The 23,695-nt window shown below is 46.0% G+C and overlaps 1 protein-coding gene across 6 annotated transcripts in view; it reads left to right on the top strand.

Moving 5' to 3' along the window:
• Nucleotides 1–23,695, top strand: part of GTF3C3 (general transcription factor IIIC subunit 3) — a 62,194-nt gene that overhangs the window by 15,187 nt on the left and 23,312 nt on the right. For all 6 annotated transcript variants that reach the window (XR_011318050.1, XM_069748538.1, XM_069748542.1 and 3 more), the window contains exons 6-8: nt 9,906–10,097; nt 10,206–10,371; nt 12,302–12,449. Coding sequence is in view for 5 of the 6 variants with exons in the window: in XM_069748538.1 (XP_069604639.1) it covers nt 9,906–10,097; nt 10,206–10,371; nt 12,302–12,449 (506 nt within the window). In the remaining variant the exon portion in view is untranslated. The remainder of the gene's footprint in view (nt 1–9,905; nt 10,098–10,205; nt 10,372–12,301; nt 12,450–23,695) is intronic.

Genomic DNA, 23,695 nt, shown 5'->3' on the forward strand with positions numbered 1-23,695 from the left:
GAAAAGATTTATTATAGAAAAATAGAAAGTTTAGGCTCACAGCGTATGGCGATAACATACTATATTTTAAAAAAATATATATATAATATATTATAGAATTTTTATTTTATTTTTTTTGCTCAAAAGCAGTAAAACTTTAAAAATTATATACAATGATGTAGTGTTATTGTCTGTTCCTTGTTCAAAGAGGCAAAGACAAAAGTTGTGTGAGCTGGCCAGAATTGCTATTATCACCAAGCACAAGCAGTCTAGAATAGATTTGGCCCTCAGGATGCAGGTTACACACATCTGCTCTAGACTGCTTGTGCTTGGTGATAATAGCAATTCTGGCCAAATTACTTGGACAGTAGTTTTTTTTTATCATACAGCATTTAAGGGGTTGTCCAAGTACCGGATTACTCCTTTAAGCTCTCAGAGAATGGCCCTGACTGTATAGAGTTATATCCACTTCTTCGATTGGATCAGATAAGGAGAAGATTAACCCCTCTCTGACCTTGGACATACTATCCCGTCGAGGTGACCTGGGCCTAACTGAACCTCGAAGGGATAGTACGTCATAGCGATCGGCCGCGCTCACGGGGAAGCGCGGCTGATCGCAGCCGGGTGTCAGCTGCCTATCGCAGCTGACATCCGGTGCTATGTGCCAGGAGCGGTCACGGACCGCCCCCGGCACATTAACCCCCGGCACACCGTGATCAAACATGATCGCGGTGTGCCGGCGGTATAGGGAAGCATCGCGCAGAGAGGGGGCTCCCTGCAGGCTTCCCTGAGACCCCCACAGCAACGCGATGTGATCGCGTTGCTGCGAGGGTCTCTTACCTCCTCCTCCTCCTCCTTGCAGGCCCGGATCCAACATGGCCGCGGCATCCGGGTCCTGCAGGGAGGGAGGTGGCTTCACAGCGCCTGCTCAGAGCAGGCACTGTGAAGCCTGGAGCTGTGCATGTCAGATCGCTGATCTGACACAGTGCACAGCAAAGTGTCAGATCAGTGATCTTACACTATAACATGATGCCCCCCCTCCTGGGGCAATGTTATAGTGTAAAAAAAAAATTCCAATGTGTAAAAAAAAATTCCCCAAAATTCCCCCCCCCCCCAAAAAAAAATATTGTTCCTATAAATACATTTCTTTATCTAAATAAAAAACAAACAATAAAAGTACACATATTTAGTATCGCCGCGTCCGTAACGACCCAACCTATAAAACTATATCACTAATTAACCCCTTCAGTGAACACCGTAAAAAAAAACGAGGCAAAAAACAACGCTTTATTCTCATACCACCAAACAAAAAGTGGAACAACACGCGATCAAAAAGACAGATATAAATAACCATGGTACCGCTAAAAGCGTCATCTTGTCCCGCAAAAAACGAGCCGCCATACAGCATCAACAGCAAAAATAATTATTTTTTCTATAAAATAGTTTTTATCGTATAAAAGCGCCAGAACATAAAAAATGATATAAGTGAGGTATCGCTGTAATCGAACTGACCCGAAGAATAAAACTGCTTTATCAATTTTACCAAACGCGGAACGGTATAAACGCCTCCCCCAAAAGAAATTCATGAATAGCTGGTTTTTGGTCATTCTGCCTCACGAAAATCGGAATAAAAAGCGATCAAAAAAGTCACGTGCCCGAAAATGTTACCAATAAAAACGTTAACTTGTCCCGCAAAAAACAAGACCTCACATGACTCTGTGGACTCAAATATGGAAAAATTATAGCTCTCAAAATGTGGTAACGCAAAAAATATTTTTTGCAATAAAAAGCGTCTTTCAGTGTGTGACGGCTGCCAATCATAAAAATCCGCTAAAAAACCCACTATAAAAGTAAATCAAACCCCCCTTCATCACCCCCTTAGTTGGGGAAAAATAAAAAAAATGTATTTATTTCCATGTTCCCATTAGGGCTTGGGTTAGGGCTAGGGTTAGGGTTAAGGCTACAGTTAGGGTTTGGATTACATTTACGGTTGGGAATAGGGTTGGGATTAGGGTTAGGTGTGTGTCAGGGTTAGAGGTGTGGTTAGGGTTACCGTTGGGATTAGGGTTTCAGTTATAATTGGGGGGTTTCCACTGTTTAGGCACATCAGGGGCTCTCCAAACGCGACATGGCATCCGATCTCAATTCCAGCCAATTCTGCGTTGAAAAAGTAAAACAGTGCTCCTTCCCTTCCGAGCTCTCCCATGCGCCCAAACAGGGGTTTACCCCAACATATTGGGTATTGGCGTACTCAGGAGAAATTGGACCCCAAAAGTTGTTGTCCAATTTGTCCTGTTACCCTTGGGAAAATACAAAACTGGGGGCTAAAAAATAATTTTTTGGGGAAAAAAAAAAGATTTTCTTTCTCGCCTCATTGGGGGTCACAGGTAACCATGGGTGTATGCTGCTGACTCTAGGAGGCTGACACTATGCAAATAAAGTAACTCCTCCCCGGCAGTATACACCCTCCGACAGGCACCAGGCAACTCAGTTTTTGCTTAGTGTCTGTAGGAGGCGGACCTGGATCTAACCCCAGATCCGCATTTCTTTTACAGGGATTTGTTGTGTGTTATTAACCTTTTCCCCTTTCTTTTTCAGATATTTTCTTCAGGGTAACAGGGTGCAGTTTTTCTCACCCTGTTTTCCCCACTTTGAGCGGCCGAGAGAGCAGTGTGGTATCACCCACATCGCACCCTCTCGGACCCGCTGGGCAGGACTTGTCCCCTGTCACCCATTCGGGTGTTCAGGGTGACCTTCTTCTCGGTGGCCAGTCCTGCCCGTTTTCCCCTCCTCATCCCTCTCCTCGAAGTGGGCTGAGAGGAAGACGGCGGTCACTTCCAGTGACCCTCCCCATGGTTAGGGGTCGACGCCGTCTTCTGCGCCGGAGCGCGGCGCGGGAAGGAGGACTTCTTCCAGGACCCTCCATCCTACAAGGGATCCTGATGTTTCCTCATCTTCAGATAGGGAGTCTTCAATCAACAACGCCCCCCCCCTCCCCTCCACCACCTGCCCAGCAGTGATCGCCTCTTACCAGACCTCCTTTCTGTTAAGGGGACCTCAGCGCCTGGACGCGCTATCGCCACATGAAGGGGAGCAGAAGCACTAGCATCTTTTTCCCCCCTCTTTATTCAAACTTGCAGGCGCGCGCCCGCCATTTCTCTCTGTCTCCCGGCTTTTTTTCTGTCTTTTTGGCGCTTGAGCGCCCTCTTGTGGCCGCCGGCGTTATAGCGGCCGGGACGTTCAGCGTCTCCCTGTCTCTCCCTGCTTTTTCTTTCTTTTTGGCGCTTGAGCGCCCTCGTGTGGCGGCCGGCGTTTTTGCGGCCAAGACGTTCTCATCTTCTTAGGGGGCGTTCCTTTCTATCCCCCCTTCGGTGTCTGTGCACGCCCACAGCGTCGCACTGTCTCCGCGCTCTTTTCTCCTGCTCCCTGTCAGCGTCTGCTCACTGCGTGGGACACAGGATTTTCTCTGGGAACACAGGCACCTGCGGCTACCGCTGTTGCTGTCCGTCAGCAGGCTCAGCGCTACTAGTACTCCACCTGGCAGTATTTCTCCGTGGACAAGGTAATATCCACCTATGTCCGTCCTCACCCCGGCCTTTGCCACTACGGCCATCCATTACGCCTGCACTCACTGTAAGAAAAAGTGGGCCTCAGGGCAGCCTTCACCCTTCTGCCCGTCCTGCGTTCCTCCCATCATGTCCGTCCCTCAGGAAGCTCCTTGGTCCCGGGATGAGTGCACCCCCCCCTCCCCCGGAGTGGGCTGTTGCTATGGTCCAGGCACTTGAACGTATCCCGCTTCTCTCTAATGCCACCAGTGCCGCAAACGCTTCACACAGCGATTCGCTTGCACCTGTCCTAGACCCTCACAGAGGCAGACCGGACAAAAGAGACAGAAAACGGACCTTATCTAGATCCTCTTCCAGTTCCCTGGACGGGATACCCCTATCTGCCCATTCCCCCTCCTCGCAGGCGGACGTCGGGTCTGACCTATCCTCTCAGTCGGAATCTGACTCTGATGCAGATCAGACTTCCGAAACGCAGGAGATGGTTGATAGCCTTATTTCTGCTATCATTCAGACGCTTGATCTTAAGGAGGATGAAGCGAGCTCTCAGGACGTCTCCGTTGCGTTTAAACGGATTAAACGTCCCTCTAGGTTCTTTCCTAATCACAGAGAGTTTGACAACACTACCTCTACACACTGGGAAAACCCTGGCAAGCGTTTCCCTGGCAGGAAACGGCTTGACGTGTTATACCCTTTTCACTCCGACCTTGTCTCCAAATTGTCCGAGTCTCCTAAGGTTGACCCACCTGTGTCCAGGCTATCCTCTCAGACAGTTCTGTCTATCCTGGACGTGGCTTCCCTTAAGGACCCCACGGACAGACAGATCGAGGCACTAGCAAAATCGGCATTTGAGGCCTCCGGAGCCTCCCTTTGCCCTAGTTTCGCCTCGTCATGGGTAGCCAAGGCTGTATCAGCCTGGGCCAAGACCCTGCACAGGGGCATTTTAGCTTCTGCTCCTGCTGAGGAACTGTCCGAATTAGCGGATCAGATTTCGCTGGCAGTAAAATACCTCATGAATGCCTCCCTTGATGCAGCGGCCTGCGCTACCAGGGCTAACGGCAATATTGTCGCCATTCGCCGGATTCTTTAGCTAAAGGCGTGGAACGCTGACCCCGCTTCTAAGAAATCGCTCACTGGTCTACCTTTCCAGGGTTCCAGACTCTTCGACACCCAACTAGATCAATTGATTTCGGATGCTACGGGTGGTAAGAGTACCTCTTTACCCCAGTCCAAACCGAAACGTCCCTTCAACAGGAGGGGCCCTCAGTCCTTTCGTCCCTTTCGGTCCTTTGCCTCTTCAGGAAATCCCACCCAGGACCGTTCCTTGTCACAAGGGGACAGAAGAAAACCTTCTTTCAGGCCTCCACCGCGTTGGAGAGCCAAGAGCCACCCCGCAAAACAATCGGGATCTCGGGGGCCACAGGTTTTCTAATAAATGACGGGTTGCCTCCACCTGGAACTCCTCTGTTCTCAGAAGTTTGGCTTTCAGTAGTCGACGACGCCTGGGTCAGGGAGATCGTCACGTCAGGCTACAAAATAGAATTTTCTTCGCCCCCAGGAAGACGTTTCATGCTCTCTCGTCCTCCCACACAGCCCTCTCATCTCCAAGGGCTTCTCCAGGCCGTCGAGTCACTCCTCACCTCAGGAGTTGTAGTACCTGTGCCTTTTTGCGAACGGTTTTCGGGTTTTTACTCAAACCTGTTCGTGGTTCCAAAAAAGGACGGCTCTCCACGTCCGATTTTGGATCTCAAGCGATTGAACCGCCATCTTCGGGTTCGGCACTTCAAAATGGAATCTCTGTGCTCGGTCATCGCGTCCATGGAGCCGGGAGAGTTTCTGTGCTCAGTGGACATTCGGGATGCGTACCTTCACGTTCCGATTTGCGTACAGCATCAGAGGTTCCTCCGGTTCACGATCCAGGAGCATCATGACCAGTTCTCGGCCCTCCCTTTCGGGCTGGCGTCTGCTCCCAGGGTCTTCACGAAGGTCATGGTAGCTGTCATGGCCATTCTGCGCTCAAAGGGGATCCTAGTAATCCCATACCTTGACGACCTCTTGATCAAGGGCTCGTCTCATCGGGATTGCAGCCAGAGCCTCCAGCTTACTCTGGACATGCTAGTTCGCCTCAGCTGGTTAATCAACTACCAGAAGTCTTCCTTGATTCCAGACCAGCGTCTGGAGTTCCTGGGCATGGAATTCGACACCTCTCAGGCTCAGGTTTTCCTCCCCAAGGGGAAGTTCCTTTCTCTTCGTCGGGGGGTCAGAGCACTAAAGGGCCCGAATCACCGTCTCTCCGCCTCGCTGTGAGGGTTCTGGGGAAAATGGTCGCTTCTATCGAGGCGGTCCCCTATGCCCAGTTCCACTCTCGTCCCCTTCAGCTGGCCCTTCTATCTGCCTGGGACAGGAATCCGTTTTCCCTGGACCGTCCGTTTCGGCCTTTCTTACAAGGTGAGGCAGTCCCTCTCTTGGTGGACGCTGTCCACCTCCATTCTGCGCGGGAGGTCATTCCTCCCTCCCCACTGGCAGGTGATTACCACTGACGCCAGTCTTCAGGGTTGGGGAGCGGTCTTTCTCCACCTCGCAGCTCAGGGCCGCTGGACGGCTCAGGAGGCGTGCCTCCCTATCAACCTCTTGGAAATCAGAGCCATCTTCCTAGCCCTCATCCGCTGGGAGCCCCTCCTCTCGGGAAAGCCGATCCGCATTCAGTCGGACAACGCCACGGCCGTGGCATACATAAACCACCAGGGAGGGACTCGCAGCAGTCAAGTCATGACGGAAGTGGCAAAAATTCTCAGATGGGCGGAGAATCACGTTCCCTCTCTGTCAGCCGTCCACATTCCAGTGGTGGACAATTGGGAGGCCGACTTTCTAAGTCGCCAGGGCATCGTTGCGGGTGAGTGGTCTCTTCTTCCCGCAATCGTCAGCCAGATTTACCAGCGGTGGGGGCGTTCCAGACGTAGACTTGATGGCCTCCCGGGCAAACCACAAGGTTCCCCAGTACGTCTCCAGATCTTGGGATCCGATGGCCGTCGGATGCGACGCTCTCGTGATCTCATGGGCCCAGTTCTGGATGCCCTATCTGTTCCCGCCTCTCCCTCTGATCCCAAGGGTAGTAAAAAAGATCAAGACAGAAGGGGTTCCCGTACTCTTGGTAGCGCCAGATTGGCCTCGCAGGACCTGGTACGCGGAACTGGTGAACATGCTATCGGACGTTCCATGGAAGCTTCCGGATCTTCCGGACCTTCTTTCGCAGGGGCCCCTCTCCCACTCGAATTCTCGGTCTCTGAATTTAATGGTATGGCTGTTGAGGCCGCGGTCCTGAAGAACGCGGGTTTTTCGCATAGCGTCATCCAGACTGTGATAAGGGCGAGGAAACCGGCTTCATCGCGTATTTACAACAGATGTTGGAAGGCCTTTTTCCGGTGGTGCCAGGACAACAATCTGTTTCCTATGACCTTTTCCCTTCCTTCCCTTCTCAGCTTCCTTCAAGCGGGCCTAGATTCGGGTCTTTCCCTTAGCACCTTGAAGGGTCAGATTTCCGCTCTATCCATTCTTTTTCAAAGAGACCTGGCCTCCCTGCCTCAGGTGAGGACCTTCATCCAGGGGGTTGCTCATATAGCTCCCCCTTACCGTTCTCCTGTCAAGCCTTGGGATCTCAACCTCGTTTTAGACGCCCTCCAGCGGGCGCCCTTTGAACCGCTTCAGGACGTTTCCTTCTCGCTTCTATCCTGGAAGGTAGCCTTTTTGGTAGCCGTCGCCTCCATCAGAAGGGTGTCAGAACTGGCGGCATTATCCTGTCGTTCTCCCTTTCTAGTCCTGCATCAGGACAAGGTGGTTCTTTGTCCGGTTCCTTCCTTCTTACCGAAGGTAGTCTCATCCTTTCACATCAATGAGGACATTGTCCTCCCTTCCTTTTGCCCTTCCCGGTTCATCCCTTGGAGAAATCGCTTCACAAGTTGGATGTGATCAGGGCTATCCGGATTTACCTCGCCAGAACTGCCTCTTTTCGTCAGGCCGATCCTCTGTTCGTCGTCTCGGATGGGTGTCGAAAGGGACTTCCCGCCTCCAAGTCCACGATTGCTCCGTTCGGCGGTTCTGGAGGCATACCGTGTCCAAGACAAACGGCCTCCTTCGGGGGTGAAGGCTCACTCTACCCGGGCTGTGGGAGCTTCCTGGGCAGTTCGTCACCAAGCTTCAGCCTTGCAGGTTTGCAAGGCCGCTACGTGGTCATCCATGCACACCTTTGTTAAATTCTATGGGGTGCATACTCTGGAGGATACTGCAGGCGGCGTTTTCTCACCAGCCGACCTAGCTCCTCTTTTTCTGCAGAATATCCAGGGACTGCTTTTGGACGTCCCATGGTTACCTGTGTCCCCCAATGAAGCGAGAAAGAAAGAGGGATTTTTGGTTCTTACCGTAAAATCTCTTTCTTGGAGCCTTCATTGGGGGACACAGCACCCTCCCTTGAAATTGTACCGTGTTGGCTAACGTGCCATGGTTGTGGGTTGGTACATAGGTTGAGTTTTATATTACCTGTTCCTACTACTGCTTTTGTACCAACTGAGTTGCATGGTGCCTGTCGGAGGGTGTATACTGCCGGGGAGGAGTTACTTCTTCTTTATTTGCATACTGTCAGCCTCCTAGTGACAGCAGCAGCATACACCCATGGTTACCTGTGTCCCCCAATGAAGGCTCCAAGAAAGAGATTTTACGGTAAGAACCAAAAATCCCTCTTTTTATTTTCACGGCTCTGCGCTATAAACTGTAGTGAAACACTTGGGGGTTCAAAGTTCTCACAACACATCTAGATAAGTTCCTTGGGGTGTCTAGTTTCCAATATGGGGTCACTTGTGGGGGGTTTCTACTGTTTAGGTACATTAGGAGCTCTGCAAACGCAATGTGACGCCTGCAGACCAATCCATCTAAGTCTGCATTCCAAATGATGCTCCTTCTCTTCTGAGCTCTGCCATGCGCTCAAACGGTGGTTCCCCCCCACATATCGGGTTTAAGCGTACTCAGGACAAATTGGACAACAACATTTAGCGTCCAATTTCTTCTCTTACCCTTGGGAAAATAAAAAATTGGGGGCAAAAAGATGATTTTTGTGAAAAAATATGATTTTTTATTTTTACGGTTCTGCATTATAAACTTCTGTGAAGCACTTGGTGGGTCAAAGTGCTCACCACACCTCTAGATAAGTTCCTTAGGGGGTCTACTTTCCAAAATGGTGTCACTTGTGGGGGGTTTCAATGTTTAGGCACATCAGTGGCTCTCCAAATGCGACATGGCGTCCCATCTCAATTCCTGTCAATTTTGCATTGAAAAGTCAAACTGCGCTCCTTCCCTTCCGAGCTCTGCCATGCGCCCAAACAGTGGTTTACCCCCACATATGGGGTATCGGCATACTCGGGACAAATTGTACAACAACTTTTGCGGTCCATTTTCTCCTGTTACCCTTGGTAAAATAAAACAAATTGGAGCTGAAGTAAATTTTTTGTGAAAAAAAGTTAAATGTTCATTTTTATTTAAACATTCCAAAATTTCCTGTGAAACACCTGAAGGGTTAATAAACTTCTTGAATGTGGTTTAAAGCACCTTGAGGGTTGTGGTTTTTAGAATGGTGTCACACTTGGTTATTTTCTATCATATAGACCCCTCAAAATGACTTCAAATGTGATGTGGTCCCTAAAAAAAATGGTGTAAAAATGAGAAGTTGCTGGTCAACTTTTAACCCTTATAACTCCCTAACAAAAAAAAATGTTGGTTCCAAAATTGTGCTGATGTAAAGTAGACATGTGGGAAATGTTACTTATTAAGTATTTTGTGTGACATATCTCTGTGATTGAATTGCATAAAAATTCAAAGTTGGGAAATTGCGAAATTTTCAAAATTTTCGCTAAATTTCCATTTTTTTCACAAATAAACGCAGGTAATATCAAATAAATTTTACCGCTGTCACGAAGTACAATATGTCACGAGAAAACAATGTCAGAATCACCGCGATCCGTTGAAGCGTTACAGAGTTATAACCTCATAAAGGGACAGTGGTCAGAATTGTAAAAATTGGCCCGGTCCATAACGTGCAAACCACCCATGGGGGTAAAGGGGTTAATCCATGTCAACTGGCTGCAAGTGTGATTTAGTTATTGCCAATACCTGTTAGGTGCCACAGGTAAGTTACAGGTGCTGTTAATTACACAAATTAGAGAAGCATCACATGATTTTTCGAACAGTGCCAAAATTGGCCCGGTCATTAACGTGCAAACTACCCTTGGGGGTAAAGGGGTTAAACGTCCTCGTTTCTCCGTTCCTTGGAAGGCACGTCCCTAGGTGTTACAGAACTGATCCCGGTTTTCTTTTCAGCTCCACTGGCCTACGAACCATTCTCAACTCTTGCCATGATATACGAGGACCAAGGGGACATGGAAAAGTCCCTGCAGTTTGAGCTGATCGCTGCTCACCTGAACCCCAGCGACACAGAGGAATGGGTGCGGCTGGCGGAGATGTCTCTGGAGCAGGACAACATCAAACAAGCCATATTCTGCTATTCCAAAGGTTTGTTCACGCTCTTAGAAAATGAATCCAGTAATATGACCACGTCGTTTCAGCGGCAGAAAGCAGCCGCTAGATATCTGTGGAGACCCTCTCTGTGATCTCTTCCAGCTCTGAAGTATAATGCCACCAATGTGCGGTATTTGTGGGAGAGATCCAGTCTGTATGAACAGGTCGGGGACCATAAAATGGCCATGGATGGGTATCGGCGAATCCTGAATTTATTGTCTCCGGCTGATGGAGACCGGTTTATGCAGCTGGCAAGAGACATGGCCAAGTAAGTTGTCTTCTCCCACTTTTTGCTCCTCTGCGATCATCTCTCCATTGAAAAACGTGGTTTAATATGGCTGATACCAGGTCAGTGCCAGGCACAGTACAGCAGGGATCTATTAATGTTCCCAGGGGCCACATGTAGCACTGTCACTGTTGTGGAGGCCGAAAGAATAGGCTGAAATTGTTCTATATAATTATTAATATTGATTGTATCCCTTCATATTGAACAGAATTATGCGGACATTCCCCCTATATACTGTATGGGACTCCACATCCCCTATATACAGTATGAGTTTACACATAGCCCCTACATACAGTAGGATCCCACACACAGCCTTCCTATATATATGACATGAACCCATACACAGCCCCTATATACAATATGATCCTACACACTGCCCCCTGTGTACAGCATGATCCCACAAACTGCACCCCTATATACAGTATGAGGCCACACTCAGCCTCCATATATACAACATGAGCCCCCACATACAGGTACCCCCCTTATATACAGTATGAGTACACACACAGCCCCTATATACAGTATGCGGCCACAGTCGGCCTTCCTACATACAACATGAGCCCTCACATAGCCCACACACACACAGGTCCCCCTTACATATAGTATGGTCCAACAAACAGCACCCCCATATACAGAATGAGTACACACATAGCCCCTATATACAGTAGTTTCACACACAGAAACCTTTATATAGCAAGAGCCCCCACACAGTCCCTCTATATAAAGTATTATCTCACACAGCCTCCTTTATACAGTATAATCCCACAAATAGCACACCCTATATACAGTATGAGCCCCCACACAGTCTCCATATATACAACATGAGCTCCCACATACAGGTACCCCCCTTATATACAGTATGGTTCCACAAATGGCACCCCTTATATACAGTATGAGCCCCCACACAGCCTCCTTATATACAACATGAGCCCCCACACTCATCCCTCTTTATATAGTATGGTCCCAAAAGCTTCACCCCCTATATGCAGCCCTCCTATACACAGCATGTGCCCACACACGGGTCCCCCTTATGTACAGTATGGTCCCACACACATCCTCTCCTCGCTCGCTTTCTCTCCCCGCTCCGGTGTTTGCATGGACTCTCCGCACAGCGGACGCAGTGATGTTATGGTGTTGCTGTCTCGGTCACACGCTCCACCATCGGTGGGAGACATCGGGCACAGATTACGTCTGCAATGAATGCTGTCTGAAGCAGGAACACTAGGGAGCTGCTGGTGTCACAGGGTATAAACATTTTTGACATTAACACTTTAAAAAAAAAAAAAAATAGTTATTTCTAAAAATCCTCTTTAAAGGGAATCCTGCTGCCCGTGCTTCAATCCTGCACCAAGTGTGCGAGTGCAGCCGGGTATGTTGTGCTCTGCAGTACTCCCCGCCCCGATCCCTTTGAGTGGCAGGTGTCTCCCTGTGCACAAACATGGGCAGAGACCTGTCAGGCATCTGGAGCGTGGTGGGGAGACGCCAGCGTCGGACTCGTCGGCTCTCTCTCTATAGACCTCTTCCAGCTTTGCAATCTATACTCTGAGACACCGGGGCATTTCAGAGTAAAGCATACATGGCTGTAATCGTGCCGGTGGTCCGGGCAGTGGGTACCATCTCAGCTTCCCTTTTAAAGGACTCCCTTGGCTGAGATGGGAGTTACTCCGACCATTGGAGCTTTGGAAACAGCCAGGAGCGGGTGAGCTACGCTGCATACATGAGTCACATTCATTTCTATTGGGACTACGAGTATGGCGTAGCTGAGCCGCCCTTGGCTGTCTGCGTATCGCCACCGCCCGGCGTCGGAGCCTGGAGAACTTCCTGGCAAGAGAACCGCACAGACGATATTCTGAACATTGTCTGCGTCCATACGTATGCGGTGTGACATGGTCTTGCCTCCTTTATTATTTAGGATTTATTATGAAACCAATGATGTTTCCTCGGCCATCGTAATAATAGAAGAAGCGTTTTCCAAACATCAGAATCTGGTGGCGATAGAAGATGTTAATATTGCTGCGGAGCTGTACATCTCCAACAACCAGCACGAAAAAGCACTCGAGGTATTCAGGCACAATACCATATTCATGTAAGAATACCAGCCCCCAGCTGTCTGCTGTAGCTTGGCTGGTTGTCAAAAATGGAGGGGACTCCACGTCGTTTTTAAAACTATTTATTTAAAAAAAAAAAAACAGCACGGGGACCCCTTTATTCTTGAGATAACCAGCCGTGCTGACAGCTGTGGGTTGCAGGACGCAGCTGTCAGTTTTTGTGTGGCTGGTGATCAAAAATACAGGGGAACCCACGCCGGCTTTTTTATTTAAATTTATTTAGAGTGCAGGTGCCCGCTGATGAATACCCCCATGGTATATTCGTCTCCTCATCCTGGTATATACATCTCCCCGTCCTGGTATATATATATCCTCCATCCTGGTATATATGTCTCCCATCCTGGTATATATGTACCCCATCCTGGTATATATGTCTCCCATCCCGGTATATATATCCGCCATCCTTGTATATATGTCCCCCATCCTGGTATATATGTCCTCCATCCTTGTATATATATATCCTCCATCCTGGTATATATGTCTTCCCATCCCAGTATATATGTCTTCCCGTCCCGGTATATATGTCCTCCATCCTGGTATATATGTCCCCCATCCTGGTTCCTGGTATATATGCCGTCCCCCATCCTGGTATATATGCCTCCCCCCATCCTGGTATATATGCCTCCCCCCATCCTGGTATATATATGTCTCCCATCCTGGTATATATATGTCTCCCATCCTGGTATATATGTCTCCCATCCTGGTATATATGTCTCCCATCCTGGTATATACAGTTAGGACCATATATATTTGGACAGAGACAACATTTTTCTAATTTTGGGTCTAGACATTACCACAATGAATTTTAAACAAAACAATTCAGATGCAGTTGAAGTTCAGACTTTCAGCTTTCATTTGAGGGTGTCCACATTAAAATTGGATGAAGGGTTTAGGAGTTTCAGCTCCTTAACGTGCCACCCTGTTTTTAAATGGACCAAAAGTAATTGGACAGATTCAATCATTTTAACCCCTTTCTGACATCGGACGTATTATCCCGTCGAGGTGGGGTGGGCTCCTATGACCACCGACGGGATAGTACGTCCAGCGCGATCGGCGGCGCTCATGGGGGGAGCGCGGCCGATCGCGGCCGGGTGTCAGCTGCCTATTGCAGCCTGCAGCACTGTAAGTCAGATCGGTGATCTGACAGAGTGCTGTACAAACTGTCAGATCACCGATCTGTGATGTCCCCCCTGGGACAAAGTAAAAAACAAAATTTCCAAATGTGTAAAAAAAAAAAAATATATATTATTCCCATAAATACATTTCTTTATGTAAATAAAAAAAACAAAACAATAAAAGTACATATATTTAGTATCGCCGCGTCCGTAACGGCTCGACCTATAAAACTGGCCCACTAGTTAACCCCTTCAGTGAACACCGTAAGAAAAAAGAAAAAAAAGAGGCAAAAACAACGCTTTATTATCATACTGCTGAACAAAAAGTGGAATAACACGCGATCAAAAAGACAGATATAAATAACCATGGTACCGCTGAAAACGTCATCTTGTCCTGCAAAAAAAGAGCCGCCATACAGCATCAGCAGCAAAAAAATAAAAAAGTTATAGTCCTGAGAATAAAGCGATGCAAAAATAATTATTTTTTCTATAAAAGAGTTTTTATCGTATAAAAGCGCCAAAACATAAAAAAATGATATAAATGAGATGTCGCTGTAATCGTACTGACCCGAAGAATAAAACTGCTTTATCAATTTTACCAAACGCGGAACGGTAGAAAACGCCTCCCCCAAAAGAAATTCATGAATAGCTGGTTTTTGGTCATTCTGCCTCACAAAAATCGGAATAAAAAGCGATCAAAAAATGTCACGTGCCCGAAAATGTTACCAATAAAAACGTCAACTCGTCCCGCAAAAAACAAGACCTCACATGACTCTGTGGACCAAAATATGGAAAAATTATAGCTCTCAAAATGTGGTAACGCAAAAAATATTTTTTGCAATAAAAAGCGTCTTTCAGTGTGTGATGGCTGCCAATCATAAAAATCCGCTAAAAAACCCGCTATAAAAGTAAATCAAACCCCCCTTCATCACCCCCTTAGTTAGGGAAAAATTAAAAAAATGTATTTATTTCCATTTTCCCATTAGGGCTAGGGTTAGGGCTAGGGCTAGGGTTAGGGTTGGGGCTAAAGTTACAGTTAGGGTTTAGATTACATTTACAGTTGGGAATAGGGTTGGGATTAGGGTTAGGGGTGTGTCGGGGTTAGAGGTGTGGTTAGGGTTACTGTTGGGATTAGGGTTAGGGGTGTGTTTGGATTAGGGTTTCAGTTATAATTGGGGGGTTTCCACTGTTTAGGCACATCAGGGGCTCTCCAAAACGCGACATGGCGTCCGATCTCAATTCCAGCCAATTCTGCGTTGAAAAAGTAAAACAGTACTTCTTCCCTTCCGAGCTCTCCCGTGTGCCCAAGCAGGGGTTTACCCCAACATATGGGGTATCAGCGTACTCAGGACAAATAGGACAACAACTTTTGGGGTCCAATTTCTCCTGTTACCCTTGGGAAAATACAAAACTGGAGGCTAAAAATAATTTTTGTGGGAAAAAAAAAGATTTTTTATTTTCACGGCTCTGCGTTATAAACTAGTGAAACACTTGGGGGTTCAAAGTTCTCACAACACATCTAGATAAGTTCCCTGGGGGGTCTAGTTTCCAATATGGGGTCACTTGTGGGGGGTTTCTACTGTTTAGGTACATTAGGGGTTCTGCAAACGCAATGTGACGCCTGCAGACCATGCCATCGAAGTCTGCATTCCTAATGTCACTCCTTCCCTTCCGAGCCCTCCCATGCGCCCAAACGGTGGTTCCCCCCAACATATGGGGTATCAGCGTACTCAGGACAAATTGGACAACAACTTTTGGGGTCGAATTTCTCCTCTTACCCTCGGGAAAATACAAAACTGGGGGCTAAAAAATAATTTTTGTGGGAAAAAATTTTTGTTTTATTTTTACGGCTCCCCATTATAAACTTCTGTGAAGCCCTTGGTGGGTCAAAGCGCTCACCACACATCTAGATAAGTTCCTTAGGGGGTCTACTTTCCAAAATGGTGTCTCTTGTGGGGGGTTTCAATGTTTAGGCACATCAGTGGCTCTCCAAACGCAACATGGCGTCCCATCTCAATTCCTGTCAATTTTGCATTGAAAAGTCAAACGGCGCTCCTTCCCTTCCGAGCTCTTCCATCCGCCCAAACAGTGGTTTACCCCCACATATGGGGTATCAGCGTACTCAGGACAAATTGTACAACAACTTTTGGGGTCCAATTTCTTCTCTTACTCTTGGGGAAAATAAAAATTGGGGGCGAAAAGATAATTTTTGTGAAGAAATATGATTTTTTATTTTTACGGTTCTGCATTATAAACTTCTGTGAAGCACTTGGTGGGTCAAAGTGCTCACCACACCTCTAGATAAGTTCCTTAGGGGGTCTACTTTCCAAAATGGTGTCACTTGTGGGGGGTTTCAATGTTTAGGCACATCAGGGGCTCTCCAAACGAAACATGACATCCCATCTCAATTCCTGTCAATTTTGCATTGAAAAGTCAAATGGCACTCCTTCGCTTCCGAGCTCTGCCATGCGCCCAAACAGTGGTTTACCCCCACATGTGGGGTATTGGCGTACTCAGGACAAATTGTACAACAAAGTTTGGGGTCCATTTTTTCCTGTTACCCTTGGTAAAATAAAACAAATTGGAGCTGAATTAAATTTTTTGTGAAAAAAAGTTAAATGTTCATTTTTATTTAAACATTCAAAAAATTCCTGTGAAGCACCAGAAGGGTTAATAAACTTCTTGAATATGGTTTTGAGCACCTTGAGGGGTGTAGTTTTTAGAATGGTGTCACACTTGGGTATTTTCTATAATATAGACCCCTCAAAATGACTTCAAATGAGATGTGGTCCCTAAAAAAAAAAATGGTGTTATAGAAATGAGAAATTGCTGGTCAACTTTTCACCCTTATAACTCCCTAACAAAAAAAAATTTTGGTTCCAAAATTGTGCTGATGTAAAGTAGACATGTGGAAAATGTTACTTATTAAGTATTTTGTGTGACATATCTCTGTGATTTAATTGCATAAAAATTCAAAGTTGGAAAATTGCGAAATTTTCATAATTTTCGCCAAATTTCCGTTTTTTTCACAAATAAACGCAGGTACTATCAAAGAATTTTTACCACTATCATGAAGTACAATATGTCACGAGAAAACAATGTCTGAATCACTGGGATCTGTTGAAGCGTTATAAGAGTTATAACCTCATAAAGGGACAGTGGTCAGAATTGTAAAAATTGGCCCGGTCATTAACGTGCACACCACCCTTGGGGGTAAAGGGGTTAATTAAAATGTTCATTTTTAGTACTTGGTTGAAATCCCTTTGTTGGCAATGACTGCCTGAAGTCTTGAGCTCATGGACATCACCAGACGCTGTGTTTCCTCCTTTTTGATGCTCTGCCAGGCCTTCACTGTGGTGGTTTTCAGTTGCTGGTTGTTTGTGGCCTTTCTGTCTGAAGTTTAGTCTTTAACAAGTGACATGCTGCTTAATTGGGTTGAGATCAGGTGACTGACTTGGCCATTCAAGAATATTCCACTTCTTTGCTTTAATAAACTCCTAGGTTGCTTTGGCTTTGTTTTGGGTCATTGTCCATCTGTAGTATGAAACGACGAACAATCAGTTTGGCTGCGTTTGGCTGGATCTGAGCACACAGTATGGCGGCTCTGAATACCTCAGAGTTCATTCTTCTGTCCTGTGTACCATCATCAATAAACACTAGTGACCCAGTGCCACTGGCAGCCATGCATGCCCAAGCCATCACACTGCCTCCGCCGTGTTTTACAGATGATGTGGTATGCTTTGGATCATGAGCTGTACCACGCCTTCGCCATACTTTTGTCTTTCCATCATTCCGGTAGAGGTTGATCTTGGTTTCATCTGTCCAAAGAATGTTCTTCCAGAACTGTGCTGGCTTTTTTAGATGTTTTTTAGCCTATTTTCTTCTTGATGCTTATGAGTGGCTTGCACCGTGCAGTGAACCCTCTGTATTTACTTTCATGCAGTCTTCTCTTTATGGTAGATTTGGATATTGATACGCCGACCTCCTGGAGAGTGTTGTTCACTTGGTTGGCTGTTGTGAAGGGGTTTCTTTTCACCATGGAGATTATTCTGCGATCATCCACCACTGTTGTCTTCCGTGGGCACCCAGGTCTTTTTGCATTGATGAGTTCACCAGTGCTTTCTTTCTTTCTCAGGATGTACCAAACTGTAGATTATGCCACTCCTAATATTGTAGCAATTTCTTGGATGGGTTTTTTCTGTTTTCGCAGCTTAAGGATGGCTTGTTTTACCTGCATGGAGAGCTCCTTTGACCGCATGTTTACTTCACAGCAAAACCTTCCAAATGCAAGCACCACACCTCAAATCAACTCCAGGCCTTTTATCTGCTTAATTGAGAATGACATAACGAAGGGATTGCCCACACCTGTCCATGAAATAGCCTTGGAGTCAATTGTCCAATTACTTTTGGTCCTTTTAAAAACAGGGTGGCACATGTTAAGGAGCTGAAACTCCCAAACTCTTCATCCAATTTTAATGTGGATACCCTCAAATGAAAGCTGAAAGTCTGAACTTCAACTGCATCTGAATTGTTTTATTTAAAATTCATTGTGGTAATGTCTAGACCCAAAATTAGAAAAATGTTTTCTCTGTCCAAATATATATGGACCTAACTGTATGTCCGCCATCCTGGTATATATGTCCCCCATCCTGGTATACAGTCATGGCCAAAAGTATTGACACCCCTGCAATTCTGTCAGATAATACTCATTTTCTTCCTGAAAATGATTGCAAACACAAATTATTTGGTATTATTATCTTCATTTAATTTGTCTTAAATGAAAAAAACACAAAAGAGAATGAAGCAAAAAGCAAACCATTGATCATTTCACACAAAACTCCAAAAAATGGGCCAGACAAAAGTATTGGCACCCTCGGCCTAATACTTGGTTGCACAACCTTTAGCCAAAATAACTGCGACCAACCGCTTCCCGTAACCATCAATGAGTTTCTTACAATGCTCTGCTGGAATTTTAGACCATTCTTCTTTGGCAAACTGCTCCAGGTCCCTGATATTTGAAGGGTGCCTTCTCCAAACTGCCATTTTAGATCTCTCCACAGGTGTTCTATGGGATTCAGGTCTGGACTCATTGCTGGCCACCTTTAGAAGTCTCCAGTGCTTTCTCTCAAACCATTTTCTAGTGCTTTTTGAAGTGTGTTTTGGGTCATTGTCCTGCTGGAAGACCCATGACCTCTGAGGGAGACCCAGCTTTCTCACACTGGGCGCTACATTATGCTGCAAAATTTGTTGGTAGTTTTCAGACTTCATAATGCCATGCACACGGTCAAGCAGTCCAGTGCCAGAGGCAGCAAAGCAACCCCAAAACATCAGGGAACCTCCGCCATGTTTGACTGTAGGGACCGTGTTCTTTTCTTTGAATGCCTCTTTTTTTCTCCTGTAAACTATGTTGATGCCTTTGCCCAAAAAGCTCTACTTTTGTCTTGACTGACCAGAGAACATTCTTCCAAAACGTTTTAGGCTTTTTCAGGTAAGTTTTGGCAAACTCCAGCCTGGCTTTTTTATGTCTCGGGGTAAGAAGTGGGGTCTTCCTGGGTCTCCTACCATACAGTCCCTTTTCATTCAGACGCCGACGGATAGTACGGGTTGACACTGTTGTACCCTCGGACTGCAGGGCAGCTTGAACTTGTTTGGATGTTAGTCGAGGTTCTTTATCCAACATCCGCACAATCTTGCGTTGAAATCTCTTGTCAATTTTTCTTTTCCGTCCACATCTAGGGAGGTTAGCCACAGTGCCATGGGCTTTAAACTTCTTGATGACACTGTGCACAGTAGACAAAGGAACATTAAGGTCTTTGGAGATGGACTTGTAGCCTTGAGATTGCTCATGCTTCCTCACAATTTGGTTTCTCAAGTCCTCAGACAGTTCTTTGGTCTTCTTTCTTTTTTCCATGCTCAATGTGGTACACACAAGGACACAGGACAGAGGTTGAGTCAACTTTAACCCCTTTCTGACATTAGATGTACTATCCCGTAGAGGTGGGGTGGGCCCGTATGACCACCGACAGGATAGTACGTCATAGCGATTGGCCACACTCACGGGGGGAGCGCGGCCGGGTGTGAGCTGACTATCGCAGCTGACATCCGGCACTATGTGCCAGGAGTGGTCACGGCGGTATAGGGAAGCATCGCGCAGGGAGGGGGCTCCCTGCGGGCTTCCCTGAGACCCCCGGAGCAACGCGATGTGATCGCGTTGCTGCGAGGGTCTCTTACCTCTTCTTCCCTGCAGCAGGCCCGGGTCCAAAATGGCTGCGGGACTGCATCCGGGTCCTGCAGGGAGGTGGCTTACCAGCGCCTGCTCACAGCAAGCGCTGGTAAGCCTGCAGAAGTGCACGTCAGATCGCTGATCTGACACAGTGCACAGCAAAGTGTCCGATCCAAGATCTTACACTATAACATGATGCCCCCCTGGAGCAATGTTTTAGTGTAAAAAAAAAATATTCACATGTGTAAAAAAATGTAAAAAAAATTCCTAAAAAAAAAAAATATTGTTCCTATAAATACATTTCTTTATCTAAAAAAAAACCAAAACAAAAGTACACATATTTAGTATCGCCGCGTCCGTAACGACCCAACCTATAAAACTGTCCCACTAGTTAACCCCTTCAGTGAACACCGTGAAAAAAAAAAAAAGTGGCAAAAAACAACACCTTATTATCATACCGCCAAACAAGAAGTGGAATAACGCGCGATCAAAAAGACGGATATAAATAACCATGGTACCGCTGAAAACGTCATCTTGTCCCTCAAAAACTGAGGCGCCATACAGCATCATCAAAGAAAAAAGAAAAAAGTTATAGTCATCAGAATAAAGCGATGCAAAAATAATTATTTTTTTCTATAAAAGTTTTTATCGTATAAAAGCGCCAAAACATAAAAAAATGATATAAATGAGGTATCGCTGTAATCGAACGGACCCGAAGAATAAAACTGCTTTATCAGTTTTACCAAACGCGGAACGGTATAAACGCCTCCCCCAAAAGAAATTCATGAATGGCTGGTTTTTGGTCATTCTGCCTCACAAAAATCGGAATAAAAAGAGATCAAAAAATGTCACGTGCCCGAAAATGTTATCAATAAAAACATCAACTCGTCCCGCAAAAAACAAGACCTCACATGACTCTGTGGACCCAAATATGGAAAAATTATAGCTCTCAAAATGTGGTAACGCAAAAAATATTTCTTGCAATAAAAAGTGTCTTTTAGTGTGTGACGGCTGCCAATCATAAAAATCCGGTAAAAAACCCGCTATAAAAGTAAATCAAACCCCCCTTCATCACCCCCTTAGTTAGGGAAAAATAAAAAAAATGTATTTATTTCCATTTTCCCATTAGGGCTAGGGTTAAGGCTACAGTTAGGGTTAGGGCTAGGTTTAGGGTTGGGGCTAAAGTTACGGTTAGGGTTTGGATTACATTTACGGTTGGGAATAGGGTTGGGATTAGGGTTAGGGGTGTGTCAGGGTTAGAGGTGTGGTTAGGGTTACCGTTGGGATTAGGGTTAGGGGTGTGTTTGGATTAGGGTTTCAGTTATAATTGGGGGTTTCCATTGTTAAGGCACATCAGGGGCTCTCCAAACCCGACATGGCGTCCAATCTCAATTCCAGCCAATTCTGCATTGAAAAAGCAAAACGGTGCTCCTTCCCTTCCGAGCTCTCCCGTGTGCCCAAACAGGGATTTACCCCAACATATGGGGTATCAGCGTACTCAGGACACATTGGACACCAATTTTTGGGGTTCATTTTCTCCTTTAACCCTTGGGAAAATACAAAACTGGGGGCTAAAAAATCATTTTTGTGGGGAAAAAAAGATTTTTTATTTTCACGGCTCTGCGTTATAAACTGTAATGAAACACTTGGGGGCTCAAAGCTCTCACAACACATCTAGATAAGTTCCTTTGGGGGTCTAGTTTCCAATATGGGGTCACTTGTGGGGGGTTTCTACTGTTTAGGTACATTAGGGGCTCTGCAAACGCAATGTGACGCCTGCAGACCATTTCATCTAAGTCTGCATTCCAAAAGCGCTCCTTCCCTTCCGAGCTCTCCCATGCGCCCAAACGATGGTTCCCCCCCACACATGGGGTATCAGCGTACTCCGGACAAATTGGACAACAACTTTTGGGTCCAATTTCTCCTGTTACCCTTGAAAAAATACAAAACTGGGGGCTAAAAAATAATTTTTGTGGGGAAAAAAAGATTTTTTATTTTCATGGCTCTGCGTTATAAACTGTAGTGAAACACTTTGGGGTTCAAAGCTCTCACAACACATCTAGATAAGTTCCTTGGGGGGTCTAGTTTCCAAAATGGTGTCACTTGTGGGGGGTTTCAATGTTTAGGCACATCAGTGGCTCTCTAAACGCAACATGGCGTCCCATCTCAATTCCAGTAAATTTTGCATTGAAAAGTCAAACAGCGCTCCTTCCCTTCTGAGCTCTGCCATGCGCCCAAACAGTGGTTTACCCCCACATATGGGGTATCAGCGTACTCAGGACAAATTGTACAACAACTTTTGGGGTCCAATTTCTTCTGTTACCCATGGGAAAATAAAAAATTGGGGGCGAAAAATCATTTTTGTGAAAAAATATTTTGTTTTATTTTTACTGCTCTGCATTATAAACTTCTGTGAAGCACTTGGTGGGTCAAAGTGCTCACCACACCTCTAGATAAGTTCCTTAGGGGGTCTACTTCCAAAATGGTGTCACTTGTGGGGGGTTTCACTGTTTAGGCACATCAGGGGCTCTCCAAACGCAACCTGGCATCCCATCTCAATTCCTGTCAATTTTGCATTGAAAAGTCAAATAGTGCTCCTTCGCTTCCGAGATCTGCCATGCGCCCAAACATTGGTTTACCCCCACATATGGGGTATCGGTGTACTCAGGACAAATTGTACAACAACTTTTGGGGTCCATTTTCTCCTGTTACCCTTGGTCAAATAAAACAAATTGGAGCTGAAGTAAATTTTTTGTGAAAAAAAGTTAAATGTTCATTTTTATTTAACCCTGCTGTTCTGTTCGGGTCATAGTGACCCGAACAGACTTTTTGCGGCCCTGTAGATTTTTTTCTGTAAGTCTCTAAAACTTGAGACTCCTAGACTTTTCCTCATTTGGGGGGACCTACCTATGAGTATTTTTTTTTTCGTTTACTTTTTGCTACACGCTAAAAGTTACACTTGTGTTCGGGTCATAGTGACCTGACATCGTTTTTTTACAGCTGTGAGGCCATATTTTCAGTGAAATAAAGGCGTTATAACCTCAGTTGGGTCTATTTATTGCATCTACTATTGTATATCAATTGATTTATTTCCTAAATTATTTCAATGGGGTCGTACACGCGCTCTACCGGGGGTATGCATTGAGATCTGCGCACCATAAAAATGGCTTTATATTGATTATTTTTGGTGCGCAGTCTATTCTAAAATGTAGAGTGCATCCGGAGAGATCACTAGGTGTGCACTACACGTGTATATTATGCGCAGAACGGACTGCTCAGAACACGCTGTCTAAGACGTTGTTTTTTTTTTTGTAAAGCTGAGCTACAAAGTCTTGCAAATAATTTTTTTTTGCTAAGTAAGGCTACGTTCACATTTGCGGCTTTGGACGCAGCGGCGTCGCCGCAAAACAACGCACGCGTCATGCTTCCCTATCTTTAACATTGGGGACGTATGTGCGTTCGTTTTCATGCGTTTCGGTGCGTTTTGCGACGCATGCGTCCCTTCGAATCACCTGGCAGTGCGTTGCAAACGCAACATGTTGCATTTTTTCTGCGTCCAAAATTTTTTAAAAAACGCTTGCATCGCACTTGCGTTGTATTTGCGTCGTCGAAGCTTCAAAACCTCCATTGAAGTGTATTGGCAACGCAGAAGACGCAAGTACTTGCATTGTTGTGCGTTGTAGGACGCATGCGTTCTTTACTTTAAAAATAGAGACACTGAAAAGACCCTATATATTAAAAAAGGGTTGAACGCATGCGTCAAAAATGCATGCGTTCTACTTGCGTCTTTCGTGCGTCGTGCGTTGCGTCCACGACGCTGCGTCCAAAGCCGCAAATGTGAACGTAGCCTAAGTCTGTCT

This window comes from Ranitomeya imitator, chromosome 2, assembly GCF_032444005.1.
Source record: "Ranitomeya imitator isolate aRanImi1 chromosome 2, aRanImi1.pri, whole genome shotgun sequence".
In the NCBI taxonomy this organism is placed as follows: domain Eukaryota; kingdom Metazoa; phylum Chordata; class Amphibia; order Anura; family Dendrobatidae; genus Ranitomeya; species Ranitomeya imitator.